The sequence below is a fragment of the Scomber japonicus genome, chromosome 15, assembly GCF_027409825.1.
Source record: "Scomber japonicus isolate fScoJap1 chromosome 15, fScoJap1.pri, whole genome shotgun sequence".
NCBI classification, from domain to species: domain Eukaryota; kingdom Metazoa; phylum Chordata; class Actinopteri; order Scombriformes; family Scombridae; genus Scomber; species Scomber japonicus.
This window is the reverse complement of record NC_070592.1, coordinates 25,739,960-25,758,963: the sequence shown is the minus strand read 5'-3', so window position 1 is coordinate 25,758,963 and position 19,004 is coordinate 25,739,960. Positions and strand designations below refer to the sequence as shown.

Below are 19,004 nucleotides of genomic sequence, written 5' to 3'. Positions count from 1 at the left end.
TACCACCCCAAATACTGTCACTGCCTTTGTAATGCGTCTCATTTCCTGTGAGAAAAAGAGATTCCACTTCATCAAAACTTTAATAGAAAGTGAGATCGGAATGAAACTTGTCTGTCATTATCTTTAGCTATTCCTTTTGAACATCCAGTATGTCAGCCAAATTGTAAGGAATGAGCTGAATGATTCTCTTCTTTGAGACTAGCTTTTCTTGCAAAGATGTCTTAAAACTCTGTTGTGGAGATTTGGGTGACCTCTGATTGCAAATCTTGTTGGATCCTCCTCGAGCGAGAGCTGTGAGGGACCCAGTCCATGCCTAGTCATGCTGGCTTTTTCCCTGCTTCTGTTGGAGCGCAAACGGACACCGGCTCCCTAGTGGTATTACGACCTCTGGTCAAACTGTTCTGCTCTACACGGGGCCGGCAGGGAAGGCAGAAATCCCTGAAGCATCGCTTGAAGTTCTCATCCAAAAATGCGTACAGGACAGGGTTGAGGCTGCTGTTGGTGTAGCCCAAGGCGATGCACAGGTGCCAGCTGGCTATCACAAAGGGATTCCTGGTGTTGATCTCTACCATGGTCTTCACGATGATGAAGATATGAATCGGGGTCCAGCAGATGATAAAGGCTGCTACTATCACCAGGACCATTCGTGTGATGCGTCGCATGTTTCGATCTTTCTCCTTGGAGCCTGAGAGCAGGCGGACACTCCTGAGACGCAGGATCATGAGGCCATAACATATGGTGATGACCATCACAGGAACCACAAAAGCAAAGATGAAGACGCAGATCTTAGTCACTGTGTCCCAGTACCAGTCAGGGTCAGGGAACTTCAGCATGCACATGGTTTTACCTGAGAAAAGGAGCAAAGTAGGATCAGACAGAATTATGGTTATATTATCAAGCAGACTGACTGGTTTGTAGGGTTATCATGAAACTACAGAGAAATGTACAGACTTTTGTCAGTAGCCTTGTGGTTTTCCAACCTTATTGCCAAAATAGACCTTCACAAAACCCTAGATTACTCTCGGTTATGTTTTTCAACTTCTTTCTACAAAGTCTTGGCATGGCAACAGTGGTATGACTAAGGTCAGGGAAAGACTGTAGTTATGGCTTATAAACTATGGTTTAAGTGAGTTTAACGTTAGGGAAATACTTTTTTGCTTTGTCTTCTGCTATAACAAAATGCAATTCTATGTTGTGATGTGAACTCCAGTTTGTTACACAAACGTTAACTATGTTACATGGCCATTTACCTCTTTGACCACCACATTTCACTTTGTTACAAAACGGGTGACCTACTTTCTGCTTTGGTGCATGTTGGCACTTGTAAATGATGGCTCCCCTGAGTCATTTATCCAATACATACAAAGTTCTTCTCCTTCAAAAAATCATTACAAATATATTTTACCCCCTTTAAGGACTACTATGAATACACTGATAAATTGAAATAATCTAGGCTAAACATTCAACAACAAGTTTTCACAAAGACAGCAGAAAAACATCTGTGAGTGACTCTGGATGAGTAGGAAAAAACTCAGGAACTACCCTGAACTATGAATTGAACTCTGTGGTTTCAATGGAGAGTTTGCAGATTCAGTGGTCTAAATGTTTCAAAGGCTTTTCTACTCATGTTCCACAATCCACAATGGATTATTTGAGGTCATGGATGGGACTGTATTCATAATCAACATTATACTTGCTTTTCCTTTGTGTGCCATGTAAGCTCTGATGAAGGTTTTAAGGACCGGAAGCTTGGCCTAATAAATGCAAATTAAGAAGATCAAAGCTGCTGAGGGTCTTTTCTTCTGTGAATTGTGCCTGTTTTCCAGCACTATGGCAATGACCCATACCGTTCCAACTCTGTGAGGGTCACCCAATTCTTGGAAATGGTTCATTCTTATATTCGTCATGAAGACTTTCAACAGTATAAGATAAAACAGTGGAAGAAAATACTAACTACTATCTCACCATTATCCGTCACTTTGGTCACCGCCATGATTATAATAGGCACTCCAATCGCTGAGGACAGTACCCAGATGAGTACATTGATCAACTTCGCCTTGACTGGTGTCCGAAACTCAAGTGCTCGGACTGGATGGCACACAGCGATGTAGCGGTCCACGCTCATCATGGTGAGGGTGAAAATGCTTGTGAACATGTTGTAGTAGTCAATGGCAATAATGAGCTTGCACAATACTTCCCCAAATGGCCAGGTATTCATGAGGTATTTGGCACTTTGGAAAGGCAGTGTGCTGGTGGCCAGGGCATCTGCGAGAGCCAAGTTAAAGATGTAGATGTTTGTGGCCGTCTTCATCTTGGTATATCTGGTTGTGGTCACAAAGCAGAGAAAAAGTGTTTGTAATAAGCAGCAGTAGTAATGAGAGCAGCTGGGTATTGAAGTCTCTGTTATGGGGATTTCACGGTGGAGTGTGTTTTTATGGCTTAGATGAGGAATTAATTCCCTCAAGCTTTAAATGTAGAGCTGTGAATGTCTAATGCTAATTCTCCATAGCTTAAGTTTTTCTTTTCTAAATGAGTGATTTGAGATAATGCTTACAATTGGCTTGTTGGCTTCAGATCAAGCAGCCTACTTGCAGAGATTGCACTAGAGAGTTATGAAAAGAAAATACTTCTGCTTTTAATTCAAGTTTCATATATATTGTATATGCTGAAGCCTGCTTTAAGGATGGGACTGTTCATTTGTGTATGTGTGAAATAAGAATTTTTCTCATGTATTCAAGAAAAAAAAGAATGGTTATCAGTGCTTAACTCTTGGTGCAATATTGACTTATTAAGGTCAGAAATTCTCCTTTGGGGCAAAAGGCTTATTTTCAAATTTGCTTCTCTCATCAGAAACCTTGCCAGATGTATTGATATATAAATCTTCTTCGGATTGAATGTTCTAAGCGATAGCAGGATGTTCTGTGCATGTAAATGGGATTGTATTCAATGTAATTCAATGTATAGGCACAGCAGATTGGCTAAAGGCAAAAATGGCAAGCATAAAATACTATTTCATTAAGGAATAATGTATAATACACACTGTGTATTACAGTGCTGATTTCTTTTAATTTGTATTTTTGAGTGATAAAGACTCAAGGTCTTGGTGGTACTGATAAGATGGGGATGCATTTTGCAGCAAGGAAGCCAAACCCAGCACATAAACACAAATACTGAGCTCTTATTTTCATTTGTAACCATCAAAGTTAGGAGATAATGAAGAAGCACATCTAATTCAGCATTAGCACTGGTGGCTAAACTAGCTTATCAGTAGAACAGATTTAGGACTAGACATAAATCAATGACTGCAAATACTTGAATAGTCATAGAAGTAAACTCCACAACAAGAAGAGTGATGATAGCATAGTAAATCCACTTATTTGCAACTGATGACTTGACAGTGTCAACATCAGTTACAGGCTGATTATATTTGCTCTGATCCTAATACACAGCCACATCACCTTTACTTTTATCATGTGCTGTAAAAAAGTCTATTACCCTTCTAAAGAATAGTGAATTTACACTATGAGGACTGGTGTGACTTAATTTCAGTGTTTGGTGTTAACTTAGGGCGCTTTCACACCAACAGTAGTTGGTGCGCACTAAACAATCCATTTGGACCAAAAGCTCTTAGTCCAGTTTGTTTTCATTGGTGTGAAAGCATCACTCACACTCGGATGCCCACCAAATCAAGCGGACCGAGACCTCCAAAAAGAGGTGGTCTCAGTCCGCTTAACTCCGAACCAAATGCCGACCTACCAGAGGACGAGGGACCGTCAATCGGACCAATTTTGATTCGTTTGCAGGTGTGAACGCAAACCCTTAATTACTTTGGTTAGAACCTGTGTTGGGCAGTAATGTGCTGGGCTACTTTATAATAAAATAACTTTTTCAGCTATAGTTACAGACTTTCACTCTGCAACCTTCTGATGACTTCAATGTGTTGTCTTGTTTCTGCTCTCTATTGCTACTCTTGTGTGATTAAGTTTTCCAATTGTCTCAAAAGTAGGTTATCTGAACCTAGAAATCAGATTGTCTAGAGTTAAATTGATGATGACATCAGATGACACTTTTGGGAGTTGGTTCCACTGATAATAATTAGTGACTGAACTCTGTGGGAGTTTTTGTCTGATCGAATCAATCACTTAGATGTGAACATAGGCTTCAGCTGAATCAGAAAATATAATTGCATAAGTTGTTCCATTACTTGCTGCCAGCTCCAGCGATAGTCTTTAAATGATCAGCTGTGCAGTAGGTGTCTTTTCTGTTCAACTAAAGGACAAACTAGCTCAAATGTATACATTTAAACAGACAGACACACACACACACACACACACACACATATACATATATATATATATATAATAGCATGTGGATAGTAATATGGAGAGTGGGCCTTTTCATATGTTATAGCAGGGAAAGCAGGTATAATAAATTACACAATTAAAGGCTGCATTCCTTTCAGGTGTTCCAGTTTCAGGGAGCTGCTATAGAGTTGTGAAGTGAGAGGCAGACGTAACGATTTACACATCATTTCTCAAAAACAAAATTTAAATAATTAAATATTGGGGTCATAATAAACATACGATAGTTCAATTACCTTGAAGAATCTTGTGTTTCTGTGAAAAGTATTGTAAAAGATTGAGGAAGAACACTTCCCGATCTAGCAACTCCTCTTTATGAGGATATTATCAATTGTACATGCTGGTTCATTGATGTACATTGGCCGTGTCTGAAATCCACCCCTCACTCAACGAATTCCCTAGTCAATACGTAACGGACACTGAATAGCTGGTGATTTTTGACACTTCCCTACTATGGTTATTTTACATTTGCACTGTCAGCTATAAAGGACAATGGGTTTTTGTTTTTTTTTTGGGGGGGGGGGGGCGTGTTTGCATCTTCTCCTTGTGGGATTGTTAACAGTTCATGCTATCAACACTATTTGTTTTTGCTGAACCATAGTTAAATTAAAAGTCAAAGTCAATCAAGATGAAAGGTACAGTAAGACAACAGATTTGGAACATTCCCTTCTATGTCTGATCATCCTTATCCAATGTCTTTATTAGGTTCCATTTAAAGCATAGAAGTTCAGTAAGCTTTGAAAGTTATGTAAGGGCTCTGTGAAGCAAGTACATTATAAATGTAATGTGTTGAACCCTTGGAAAACCACATCTTGCTTAAAGAAGAGATAGGCTTTGACGTAAAATGGCATCAGTCATAATAAAAGGAAGATCACCAGTTGGAGTTTCGATTGCAGCCATTTTATGAGACTCAATCTCGAAACTCTATTAAGAACTGCTTTTCGTTTAGTTTTGCATCTCCATCTGTTTGAAGTCTTTGATTCAGTACCTAAAGCCTGACTTTTGACATGGAAGGAGGATTATGTTTATTGCCAGAGTCCCTTTCATTTTGAACCGTCATTCAAAAGAAATCGCTTTCCCCGTTCCTAATCCAAGTCGACAAGATCTGTCTACACACAGTATATCCCTGTATATAGCAAAACTGCACTGTGCTGGGGTGAGTGAACCTAGATATTAGGTATATTATAACCATGTGGGGCTTGGAAATTATGTAACTCTTCAAATTTCAAGTCAAAGGTAAAAGTGAATGAGAAAAAAAAAGTTTGCCCCCCCCCCAAAAAGATGATAGTGTGGCATATATTAGATAGACATGGCTAAAGGCAAGACTCTTTCATGTACAAGAGTCTGGGCTGTAAAGTGTGCAGTCCTTGCAGACATTGTGGGCATCACTAGACACTAAATGTATTTGTTCAACTTTAACAATTGCATTGAAAAACTGAGTCTGAAGCAAGATTTGAAATGTCATGTATTTGTTTGGAACTGAACTCCAATAAACTTGAAACTGAATGTGCTATGAAAATTAATTCAGTTGCTTTTGAAGTTGTATTTGATCCTCACTGAAATTCAACTCTATATACTTCCACATTCAGTTCTAATGATTAAATTAAATTTTAGTTAGCGCTGAGGAAGAGCAATCAAGTGCAAATTCGCAGAACTCCTTTTCGGCCACTCGGCATCTATGGTTGTGTCCATTTCCTTCCTAACTCCAATAATACAAAGATGTCAAAGGTACGACAAAGCATGCCAATTTATTTGATGATGGCTCCAAGAAACAACAAAATCTTCATGTACTCCCATCATCTGAGAAGGTGAACAACCAGATAGCTAAATTAACGTGTAGACCAGTGAAACACAAACAACAAATGGTTAAGCTGCAGGAATACTTTTGATTCCTTTCTTCTTTTGATTAGCATCAAACTGCTAATTTAGTCATACCCAAAGGCTGTAGTGCTGCTAAGTGCAGTAAGTAAGTGTATACAGTTTAGACCTTTTGCGAATTTTTAATTATATATTGTTTTAACCACTTTTTAAGCCTTTATAAAAGCCTTTATAATTAGCATTAGTATTAGCATTATCACAATTAACCACAGCCTGTAAATGCACTGTGCTAACCAGGCCAGCAACTAATCTTACGGTCAATTCCACCCTCTTGTCAAAATATGGTTACTTCTGGCTCCAAAAATCCAAGATGGCGACAGTCAAAATGCTAAAACTTGAGGCTTCAAAACCAGAGTCCACAAACCAATGGCTGACATCACAGTGGCTACATCCTTTTTTCTTTTTTATCATATTTAGCCTGATATATTATGACTACTTTTTTAAAAGTTTTATCAGTTAGCTGTTGCAGCCATTAGTAGTGGACTTGTAATATAATATTAATATGTATTGCTTATTTAAAAAATGTATTAAAAAATATAATTCCTTCATAGCTGTTCAGCAAAGACTTACATCCACACCAATAAAAAAACCTTGAGACACATGGTTCTTGAGGAAGAGGAGGAGGAAGGGCATGGCCAGATGCTCCCTATAACCCCGCAGACTTAGTCCCAGCTTTGACACGGTTGACAGACCTATTATGAGATACTCAAATCAGAGAATCAGAGGCTTATTCTTTCTCAATTTGACACAAAGGACCTCATCCATACATTTGTCATGAGCCAACTGGATTATTACATATTTCTGTTTATTGGTCTCACAAACAAAATCCATAAGCTACACAAGTTCTAACCAGGACAAAAATATCAAACCATTTAACTCCAGTCCTCCAGTCCTTCAGAACCTTCACTGGCTACCCATTGTTTTCAGAATACAACTCAAACTCTTCCTTTTGGTTTACAAAGCACTTGCTTGTCTGGCTCCACACTACATCTCAGACATACTGTCAGTTTATAACCTCAGCAAATCTCTCCGGTGACAAGGTGGAAATCTCCTCCCTGTGCAGAGAGTACTTAAAAAGTCTAGTGAGATAGCATTCAGTATATATGGACCTAATGAGTAGAAGAGTTTGTCTGTAGAAATAAGACTTGTTCCAACACTGTATTCTTTTAAAAGCAAACTAAAAACCTTCTTTTTCATGAACACACAGCATATTTGTACAGCATGTTCGTTGGCATTAGCAATTTTCTGTGTATGTATGCACAATATGTCTGTTTTTGTGGACCTTTTTGCGGTTTCTTTTCTATGTGAAGCACTTACCCCCTTCTCTACAAGTTTGTGTGTATATCAGTCACCAGTTCATTCACCGAAACTAATGCAGTCTAATCCAGTGTATGAAACTTTTTTGTTGTATTATTTCAGGCTCAGTGGCAGTCCTTGTATCTAGAACAGTCTTCAGTGATGTGATGAAGCTGAGCCATCGCCACTGATACCTTCAACTGTTTAATCCCATGGTTCTACATAAAAAGCGTGGTAAGTGCAATTATCGACAACAGTCACAGAGGCACAGAATATGAATATTATTTGGCATGCACATTTACTATGAATACACATATAAACATACTACATTAACTGTTTGAATGCTACAACACTTTTGTCAGGCTACAGCAACACTGGGAGTGATCCTAATATTTTAATGTCAATAACTTTGGTTGGATCATGTACACATATATATATATATATATATAAACACATAGAAGAACTGCAATGGACTGGTTACTTCACTAGTCACTTTATGGGATTAAAAATTGTGTTCTGTCATTTTGGTTTCCTGTTGTCATAATGTAATCACTTTGACCGTGATTGCCACACACCTACATGCTAATCCTTCATTCAAGAACAAGTTTATCTACAGTTGTACATCGTTGGCCATAATGAAGCATCAAAGTATAAAGTACAACAGTTACCCTGATCATCTTGTGTTTGATCCATCAGACTCTGTTCACAATATTAGAAACCATCCGACATTATTGCAGGGACGTGTGTCGTGCTTCAGTCAAGCATAGGCCTGAAGTCAACACAGCAACCAGGAATATCAGGAAGTGTCAGTATCCAGAGGAGAACACGTCAGAATGACCACTGTGATCTGAGAGCTCCAATTCTAGCTGACACAACTTCAGTATACAAGAAATCCTTTACCCTGATAGAAGACATGACCTGGACTTTGTACATAAAAGCTATGGCTTTACTACTTTGTGAATCATTTGGGTTTCATGCATATAGAAGGGTTGCAAAACCTGGTCAATGTAAATGTGAAGCTGTGTTTTGCTAGTAATGTAATCTTTTACTACAGGTAGTAAATAGTGACTCTGTAAGCAAGAAAAGACAGTTCTTACTGAGCAGTTTTTGAAGTACATAAGCACTTTAATTTAAAAAAATCAGTAATACCAGTCAATTCCATGCATATTCCTGTCTCATTATGGTAAGTGTTACTGGTCAATACATGGGCTGGCTACAGTAGTCACTATACTATTTTTTAAAAACTAGATATAAGTACTTAACTAATGTTTTTCATCCACCCCCACACCCCAATGACTACTCTGTGTTTATATTACATAAGGTATTGTGCTACATTGTTGATATTGTTACATGTTAGCACGTTACATCTGTATCTCTTCACAACATATGCTTTCTACTTGACTAGTTCTGTAGGTCACTTGCCTGTAAAGACAAACTTTGTGTGCTAACGGTTTACAGAGTTTATGCATAAATACTAAGTTAACATTATGTGACAAAGACATATAAATAGCAGTATTTACCTGAGGAAAATATCAGGGACACCTGTAATCTTGAGTGTCGATGTTGTTCAGCTTTTGGTTTAGAAATTTAAATTATGTGATTCAAATTCAGTTTTTTAATTTTAATTTCGTAATTAAAGTAAATTTAATAAGATTTTAATGAAATTATTCAAGTTGAACAATTTAAATTGATATACAAAATGCAGTTTCTCGTCTTGACACACCTTTCTGCCCTTAAGACATCAATTTCACACCAAGCAGGAAGACGTTTTATGTTTGAAAACTAACTTTTTGACTTCCACTATTTGTCATTTCAATCACATAGCTGGTCCTGAGGTTATGTAATGGTTAATTGTCTGGGGTATAATTCAGAGGAAGGGAAAAGCTTTTAAACACCCATCTTCCTTTCTGTAGGCTTGGAGAAGTAATTATGTGTCAAAACATTTAAATTTAATGCCCCTTTTCATGTTACAGTGAAGCACATTTTCCTTTGACACAGTTGCACTCTTAGGGTTTAATCACACACTTCCTTTTTTTTGTTTCCTTACAGTGCGGACTCCCTGCTGTGAGGCTGTCATAGCTATTCAATCCCTTCCTCACGAATGTCTTTTGGTGCTTTATGAGAAGGAGAAAGAAAGCCTCAAAGCAGCACATGACGAAGGACACACTGCATTATACAAACGGTCTGAAGAAACAGTGATACATAACCTTTACTGCATATTGACCATCCTGACCTCTAGTCACTCTAGATCATGTGAACGATTGTTCAGCTAGATGGAGTATCAGTGTTGCTGCTGCTCAAGATGAATCGATGCCTTAAGCTCAGCACTATGTAAATCCCAGCTAACCAGCCAAGAGTGTAGAAATACTCAATACTTCAACCAGCTAGATACACAGATCTATGAGTCCTCCAACTGCCAAAAGCCAGTATGATTTTAAAAATAAAATATAACTGAACACATCAATAATAAATCAGTAAGTTAATAAAGCAGGGCTGTGTCATTCGAGGCAGTCCCCACCATTGTAAAATGCTTTTATTTCTTCAGTTTTCTGACTATCCATCATAAGATTTTTACCTCCATCCTGAGTGGAGGTGAAAATCACCATGGATGTCATTGTGAACAATTTTAATCAGAAATCTTTCTTCAGGAGAAAATATTCCTACAGAAATTTTAGACAGTTAACCCTATGAAATATTCATTCACCTCACTTGTACTGACTGGATTCTGGAAATACATGTTACTGCTGAGTGTTTGTAATGGTTTCTAATTCTATGTATGCATGGAAGAAATGCTATTGTATTGGGGTAGAGGCAGGAAGCAAGAATGAAAGACTCGAGAATTAGCATCTGTATTTATTTTTTTGTGCTCTATCTCTATGCTGGTTGGAGTAACACTGTTATAAAAGTCAAGGTCGACACTGCTGTGTTTGCAGGGGTGAAAGCCATACACACACTGACACACACCCACTGAAATATATGTCGCTGGGCGAGATGGAAGACATGCAGTGAGACACAGTGGCCATGTTGACTCTGCTCAGGAAATAAACAGACTGACAGACTGGCATCGCTCTCTCTCTCACACACTCACACTCACACACATACACACACAGTCATGCTCCAACTGGCAACAGGCTACGATATTTTCAGCCAAATTTCCATCCCCTGTCATTTTTGCCCCCTGAAGCTGTGTTGACTCATGATTTAACTTCATCTTTAGTCTTTACCAGAATATGACTTCTTAAAATTCAATTTCTACTGCTTTCTTAGAAAAAACTCTTAGTATTAATGGAAAATATTCCACTTTCACACAAGCTAATTTAGCCTTCCTCTAGTCGCACGTCAAACTGATTTCAAATGGAGGCCACTTGATAGTAAATTGCATGAGCCAGTTGTTATCTAACGGGCATGGAGACAGGAATATAAGAGCATAGGGGAGGTGGAGGAGAGGATCACTGAAAGATAAGAGAAGCCTCGTACTGCTGACCTATCTTGCGTAACAGAGTGGTCCAGAGTTGTCACTGTCAGCCTTTCCATCAGCAATAAGACCGTGGGCTCTCAAGGCAACAGCAGCCCACTGCCCATCCACACTGATGGAAGCATCCATGCAGTCTCTGCTCTCAATAGGGTCTGTGTGCATTTGAGTGTTTCTATCTATAAATGTATATAAGTGGAGGCAAATAACTGAATTTAATGAGTTTTGCTATATACTGTGTATATATGTATGTATGTATACATATATACGATATATCAAAAGTCAGGCATCAGGCAGCCTATATATGCACAGTGCCAGTCAAAAGTTTCAACACACCTTCACATTCCACAGTCCAAACATTTGACTGCTACTGTATATACAGTGCCTATAAAACACATTCACCCCCTTGGATTAATTCCCCTTTTATTGCTTTAATAAATTGAATCATGGTCAATTCTACAAAAACAACTCCTTAATTTCAAAGTGTATATAATGTAAAATAAGTGATTGCATAAATATTCTCCCCCTTAAAAGTGACTTACCTAATTTAATAGAGATCTAAATAATTCTTGCTAGTATTCTCACAAATAGTGAAATGGAGATCACCTGAGTGCAGTGAATGTGTCTCAAGTTATTATAGCATAAAACACCAGTCACTGGTTCATCAGTATTCCTGCAACAATTACACCATGAAGAAAAAAAAAAGAACACTCCAAGAAATGTAAGTGAGGGGATGGATACAAAAATAATTCCAAGTCTCTGAACATCGCCTGGAGTTGAGTGAAATCCATCATTAAGAAATATAGCACATGTGTAAAACTGCCTAGAGCAGGCCATGCTCACAAACTGATTGACCGTGCAAGAAGGAGACTGGTGAGGGAAGCTACCAACACACCTGTCACTATTCTGAGATGGGAGAGACTCTGCACACAAAGACTGTTGCTTTATGGGAGAGTAGCAAAGAGAAAGCAACTGTTGAAGAAAGCTTATAGTGAATCTCGACTAGAGTTTGCCCAAAAGCATGTGGGAGACTCTGAGGTCAACTAGAAGAAGATTCTTTGGTCTGATGAGACCAAAATGGAGTTTTTTGGCCATCAGACTAGACTGCACATCACCACAAACACACCATCCCCACAGTGAAGCATGGTGGTGGCAGCATCGTGTTATGTGGATGCTTCACAGCAGCAGGCCCTGGAAGGCTTGTAAATGTAGAGGGTCAAATGAATACAACAAAATATAGGACAATCCTGGAGGACAATCTGATTCAGTCTGCAAGAGAACTGCAAGCGTGTACTGCATGAAAAGTGGGATTTTCGTCAGTAAGCAGCACTGTAGATTGTCGTGGAAGATCAGGTTTTGTCCCCCCCATGACCCCCCTCTCTCTAATTCTAGGGGAGGCTTTAACATGTAAATGAAGATGCTGGAGAGAAGATTTATTTTCCAGCAAGACAATTACACAAAGCAAACAGTGAAAGTTACACAGAAATGGTTTAAAGACAACAAGGTGAATGTTCTGGAGTAGCTGAGTCAAAGCCCAGACCTCAATCCAATATAGAATTTGTGGCTGGACTTGAAAAACGCTGTTCATGTCTACTCTGAAGCCTCCTTCAACCTGACAGAGTTTGAGCAGTTTTGCAAAGAAGAATGGAGTAAAATGACAGTGTCCAGATGTGTAAGCCTGATTGAAACCTATTCACACAGACTCAGTGCTGTGATTGCAGCCAAAGGTTCATCTACTAAATACTGAGTTGAAGGGGTGAACATTTATGCAATCACTTATTTTACATTATGTATTTGTAATTAATTGACATTACTTTATAGAATTATGTCTGCAAAATTGACAGAGTTGTTTTTTTGTAAATACATTTAAAAAAAGCCAAATTATATTGATCATGATTCAATTTATAAAAGATAAAAACATCCAAGGGAGTGAGTACTTTTCATAGGCGCTGTATGCTGCCTGATGTGGCAGGCAAACAAGTCAATACATTAAGATATCTGAATAAACATGTATTCGACTGGCTGAACATTTTGGCATTCCTTTTGAAAGAAATATTTTTAATGGTATGTTTTTTCATTCAGTTTGTTTTTTCAATTCAAATACAATTTGTCCAAATATTTGGAGAGTACAAAAACATTGACACAAGATTTCTATAATACATCAATATTTATGTAAAGATAAAAGATACACAGTATATCCTATGCATGTATTTGTGTGTGTGTGTGTGCATGTGTGGGAGGGCTTCATAATGGAGGGTATCTAGGGGGCTAGCTTTAAAGTGATTAAAACATTTGAGTGCTCTCCAGAGTATTTAATTATTAGTAGTTATCTGCCTGTTTCTGCCCTACATATTTGGTGTAAAATATATCTGCAGAATTCTGTGTGTGAAGATACTGCTGGATGTTTGTCTCAAAACCCCCGCCTCCAACAGCTATGATGACAGAGTGGACCACATACTACACTACCATACAGTGTAATGGGTAGAATGACATTATTAACATTTCCAACATTTCAAGTAAGATTTTATTTGGAATTTGGAAATTATAACATTTTCTCTTGATTAGATTTTGAACTCTTGAACCTTTTCTGTTTAGTACATTAACTGCCATGTTAAAACTCCCTGATGCTGTTCCTGTTATGCCAAGGTAAGTATAACTCATACTATCTTCAATTATATGATTGATTATGGTAAATCATGACATTTGTTTTCATTATTTTTACTGTCAGGGCCCAGTTCTGATAGTACTTTTCTACTATGTACCTTTTTTTTTCTTTCTTTCTTTCTTTCTTTTTTTATTTTTATTTTTTTACAGCTGTTGCTATAGTCCTTGTTCAGTATGAGACAGTAGAAAAAGGTCAGCAACATATAATAGAGTCTTCCTCCAGCTAGCAGGGAGAAGCCCAGCAGCACATTGATCCAACTCAACAGCAAGTGCAAAGTCAAACTTAACTGCAGCCCTGATGAACACCTCAACTGTCTTTCATCAGATCAGGTGAGTTAAAGACCTTGATGAATTTGTCTCCACTGTTTAAGAACCATCTTTAAGTGAGATTTCATTTACATACAGCTAACTGGGTTCCCTTTCGTGTGTCATTTGGTGTCCAACATCCCACAGTAGCAGCATTAGCCCATCATGACCAGGCAGGGAGTCTGGGGTCCTTACACATTTCTACACCACCTTTGACTAACCTCTTTAGTCAAGAAACAAACACCTGCGCTAGTCTAGATGAATTATATTGACGAAACCAAGAATGCATAAAGAATAGTATATAATGGGGTGGAACAGAACAGAAATTGATTATTAGAAAAATGGCTGTAAATTAATTTTCTAAAACCATTATGTTGCCTAAAATGTTGGTGGGACAAGGTCAAACAAGAACAATTTGGATAATTAAACCTGGTTAACAATGTTTTATTATTTTGGAATCACATTTTATTTGGAAAGTGTCAATGCTACAGAGAGCATCCCTGTAACCATAGTAACTTCACCTTTCCTGCCTGCATGCCCATGGCACAAGAGCTGCCAGAAGAGCTGACTGAGAACACACTGAACAGCATATACATGGGAATACATTACAATATAATAGATTTCAGTACTTGCTCTTCTTACTACTTGTTTTATGCTTTGTATCTGATGGTCTGAATAAGTTACTGCTGAACAATGCTGCTGCTGTGCTGCTCTGTCTTGTCTGTCTGTGTGCTCTCAGCGTCTTTGCTATGAGAAAATGGACATGTTGAATGAGAGCATGTGAAGTGTCTATGGCGTTTGTCTCATGATCAATGCGTAAAAGTTAGCAGCAATGCTAAAGAGACTTATATTTGGTTGGTTTGATTGCATTGCTGCCAGTGATAAAAATGTGCTAGCTCGCTTAATATGTTGTCAGTTGGTTGTTTGTTAGCAAGCGTGTCTTCAGCTGATGGAGGTGTTGGTTCGTTGTTTTCTGAAGTAAAGAAGCTGAAGAAGATTGATTGGTTTGTTTGGTTAAACAGGGCGGTTCTCGTATGATGGAACATACCTTCTTTATGTCATTGGCTCAAGTCATTACTCAGCATTATTGAGAGGGGGCCCACCTGATGACTATATAGACTTGTATTCACTCTTACATTCACACAACTTCATAGTAAAATCATGTTCTAACAGGACAGGTCAAGGCACATGATCCATAAAACCTCTCTCATACCAGAGATGTTGGCTAGTGACTAACTATGGTGGTATGGGTTTTTGCTATCATTCACTCATTCACACACACTCACAAACCTATATCAGCAAGCTAAGATACAGGCTACGGACCTCCCATTGGGAACAATCCGGAGTTCATTGTCATGCCCAATGAACCGTCAACCCTGTGATTAGTGGACGACCTGTTATACCTTCTGAGCCACAGTCGCCCAATTAAGTTGCCTATCAAGCCAGTGGAGCCAGCAATTGCAGTTTAGCCTAGGCCGATACAATGTATGCTGGTTCAAGCTGTAGAGTATTTTCTCATTGCTTAGGCGAGGGTAGTATTTAAAGGTAGTTAAAAGGTACTTGAGAATTGTGACAAGATGGTTTAAGACAAAGGCTTTCACCACAGTAAAGTACTAAAACGTTAAAGATTCTGCTGTGTGTTTGTGTTTATCAGTTCCTGAGACATTGTCATCATTGCAACCATGAGTGCAATCTTTTTTTGTTTTCATTCTGTATTTAAACCATTGTGAATAAATCATAGAAAGTTTAAGAAACACAAGGAAGAAAAATGAGTATCATGTGGAGCTCAGTGTTTGCCCAACTTTTCATTTTGCTTTATTACACCACTATATATGTGTCTAAGTTTGGCTGTATTTTTCTCAGCTGGCTCCCATCAGAGTTTACAGATGTTCCTCAGGAGATAATACATTCTGACCGGGATGCTTTATGCGCTCACCTTCCATATGGCTCTGTCTCATGGGGTTCCTCGCATCAATGATGAGTCTTCTCACTCACAGAAACAGAAATGCCAGCGAAGTGCTTGCACACAATTTGATTCATTGCCTCTCTCATCCATCTCCTCTTTGTCTACCTCTTACCTCCCTCGCTGCCTATTTCCTTCTGTTCTATGTGGCTTGTATTGCCCATTATTTTCACTCCTGAATGGAAGCAATGGGCACAGTCATACATATTTATGAATTTTTGTTGGTTTAATACCCAAAGATTTCCACTTGCAGAAAATGTCTTGCTTTTCCTATATTCAACTTTCTTTTTCTCTCTTACTATACTCCCTCTGATACTGTTTTTTCCACCATAGACCAATCTTAGAGGAATTAATGCTGCTGTAGATATAGGAGGAACACATACAGGAAATGTTTAAGATTATAGGTAATTAATGTGACAAGTGAGGACGAGCTGATACCCAGGCTGCAGAAGATGTAAGCTGTTTTATTGGTGACAAGCGTACATGTTAGGGCAAGAAGGTGTCTCAGAAAATGACTGGGTACTTGTATCTAGTAAGAAAGTGGGTGTAGGCTTTATTATATTGCTTTTAGAGCACAGAGGGAAGGGGAAACTGTGACCTCAGATCGCTGATTATAAAGCAGACATTCCCTAATGGACACAAGCAATCGCCTCTTGAAAAATTACATCTCTTTAAGTGCTTTAAGCCCACATTTTAAGTGTTTGAAACCACTGCCGATCAAGCTTTAACCTTAAAACTTAAAATGTTAAATATAAACAATGGGTTTATCCACCACTTCATCACAGCCAACTCTAAAAAAAAGGCTAAATAAAGACCAAACTACACCTCTTTCTCAGTATACTCTGACTGCAGGATTTCCTCTCTGCTACATTTTGCAATGTCATCAAATCAGGTTAGTGTGAGTACAGCTGATGGTCCATAGATCTGTATGAGGTATGGAGTATCTGCTTAAACAGACCTATCTGCCTGAGGTATAGCTGAGTCAGACCAGATTGAGAAACTGCATCTGAGATTAGAGGTTCAACAGTCTTACCTCCCCCCATCCACCAGCATAAAACTTGCACATGCTGGTGCTCCATGCAGAAATAATGAAAGAACAATCTTGTGCTGTGTGCAGACATGGACCTCATTCAGCCACAAATGCAAGCACACATATACACACACACACTCCCCCTGTCCACACACATGCAGAAACCGAGAGACTAGATTAATGTGTACAATTGATGCCCCCTTCAAAATAAAAGAGTTGTCTAATGAAGATGAGGCAAATTTATAATTAAAACAATATATCATGTAGGTTATTTTAAAAAGTGGTTGATCATGTTATTCTTACATTTCCAAATACATCAAAAAAAAGACTATTTTTCTACTTTTATGAAAGGACTCAAAGAGCAGATATTCAGCCTTTGTATCACAACGCTCACAGAATGACTTCAATTTCCCTGAAAGTATCATGATTGGTGGAACTGACTCTATCCTCGACTCCAAGGTTTCGGTCATTGCAGGTTTGGGCTCTCATTGTACCCTTTAAACCAGTAACATACTTAATAAAATGGCGGTAGGAAATTATTTTTAAAACACAAAGGGGGAAAAAAAGTAGTGTTTACCTGACCACTCCGTACATGACAAGGATGTTGCCCAGAAGTCCCACCACGCAAATGACGGAGTAGAGAGCCGTGATGGATATGGCTATGACTATACCCCCGGTGCTCTTCACGGGACTCTGCTGCTCCTGCTCGGTGTAATTCTGGAACCTGTCGCCCATCATAACGCTCTCCTCGTCCGGGAAGGTGACATTGAAGGGGATGACAGAGTAAAGGTCGGACAGGGAGAGCTGAGCTCCGGAGACCGTGTATGGCTCCATGCTGCTGCGCTGTTCACACACTGTCCGTGGTGCTGAAAACTTGCTCACACAATAATGTCAACTTAATAATCAGGAGTGAGGAAGACGGGTCCGATTGGAGGCGAGGAGTGGGACAAATAGTTTGAAAGACTTTCCAAAAAAAAAGAAAAAGAAAAAAATGTACAGAAGAGTTGAGAATGCGCCTCGGTGTTCTATCCAGATAGAGGAGAAGGTGGCCCCTCAGCCGCAGTCAGCTATGTCTGTGCGCTCTAGCTGTGTCTACACCTCTTGTACTCTCCAAGATCCCCCGGCTGCTCTCTTATATCCGTGCGTCGACGTCAAGGCTGCGCATTTATATTGTCATGGGTGCGTCAAAATGGAATGGCAAGGTGCCTGACGCTGCGCCACACCTGAACATACACCGACTCTCTTTAACAATGAGAGCAGACAACGATGAATCTACCACACATATCTGCCAACATGTTATATTGTGAAAAATACGGCACGTTTTACAGAGTGCGACAAATGTGCAAATTGATTTAATTGATTGATTGAGGCTAATCAATCCACCTGCCAAAAACCAACAAGCCCAAAAGCAATAAAGATCCCATTTAAGTAGCTTGTAATTAAGAGGTGTGTGACAGGAAAGGTGTTTTTTTTAAATAATAATGTGTTGACTATTATATGATGAAAGACAAAATCAGTAGTCCATCCTCACACCAAACACTTGGCAATCAGAAAATGTAGTTTTCAAAGTCACTTGAAAATGTCACAGCAAGAACTGATAATAAAAGAAGATGATTTAAACTATAATTAATTCAAAATCTACAGCAAAGTCCATTTCGATCTTTCTATCACATCACATTATTGTGGAACTAGTTTTCCAAAACTCTTCACTTAGAGCAGAGGTATTAAACATATGGCCCATGGGCCAGAACTGGCCCTACAAGGGGTCCGATTGGGCCCACCTGGATAAGTTTGCAAAGTATGACAATCGCAGAAAAAACAATTCAATTTTTCTGCTGCTTCAGAGGTTTTTTCCCACTCTGACTAGAATACAATTTTCTGAAAAACAATGAGTACATATTGTGCTCATATTTAAAACATTCATATATTGCACATTGTGCAAAAATGTTGTCAATTAGCAGTTTCTCTGCACAATAATCTGTAAAAACCTGAGACATAATATTGTTGAAATTGCACTCATTTTTATTAAGTCTG

At 38.7% G+C, this 19,004-nt stretch overlaps 1 protein-coding gene across 2 annotated transcripts; it reads right to left on the bottom strand.

The window, feature by feature from the left end:
• Nucleotides 1–317: 317 nt before the first annotated feature.
• Nucleotides 318–17,804, bottom strand: oprd1a (opioid receptor, delta 1a). Of its 2 annotated transcripts, XM_053334214.1 has the most exons (4): nt 17,712–17,765; nt 17,548–17,663; nt 1,966–2,321; nt 318–847 (listed from the first exon to the last, which is right to left on the bottom strand). In XM_053334214.1, the coding sequence occupies exons 2-4, from the start codon at nt 17,562–17,564 to the stop codon at nt 318–320; spliced, it is 903 nt and encodes a 300-aa protein (XP_053190189.1). In that variant the 5' UTR covers nt 17,565–17,663; nt 17,712–17,765. The 2 variants fall into 2 exon arrangements, with proteins under 2 accessions (XP_053190189.1, XP_053190188.1); XM_053334213.1 differs by having other exon boundaries at nt 17,548–17,804.
• Nucleotides 17,805–19,004: the final 1,200 nt, after the last annotated feature.

What these genes read in the sequence shown, in the direction of transcription:
- oprd1a (XM_053334213.1), bottom strand. Translation starts at nt 17,804, where the DNA reads ATGGAGCCATACACGGTCTCCGGAGCTCAGCTCTCCCTGTCCGACCTT. An exon ending in GTCATGTACGGAGTGGTCAG is followed by an intron (nt 2,322 to 17,547) that starts GTAAACACTACT and finishes GACCACAACCAG; the next exon opens with ATATACCAAGATGAAGACGG. An exon ending in GACCAAAGTGACGGATAATG is followed by an intron (nt 848 to 1,965) that starts GTGAGATAGTAG and finishes TCCTTTTCTCAG; the next exon opens with GTAAAACCATGTGCATGCTG.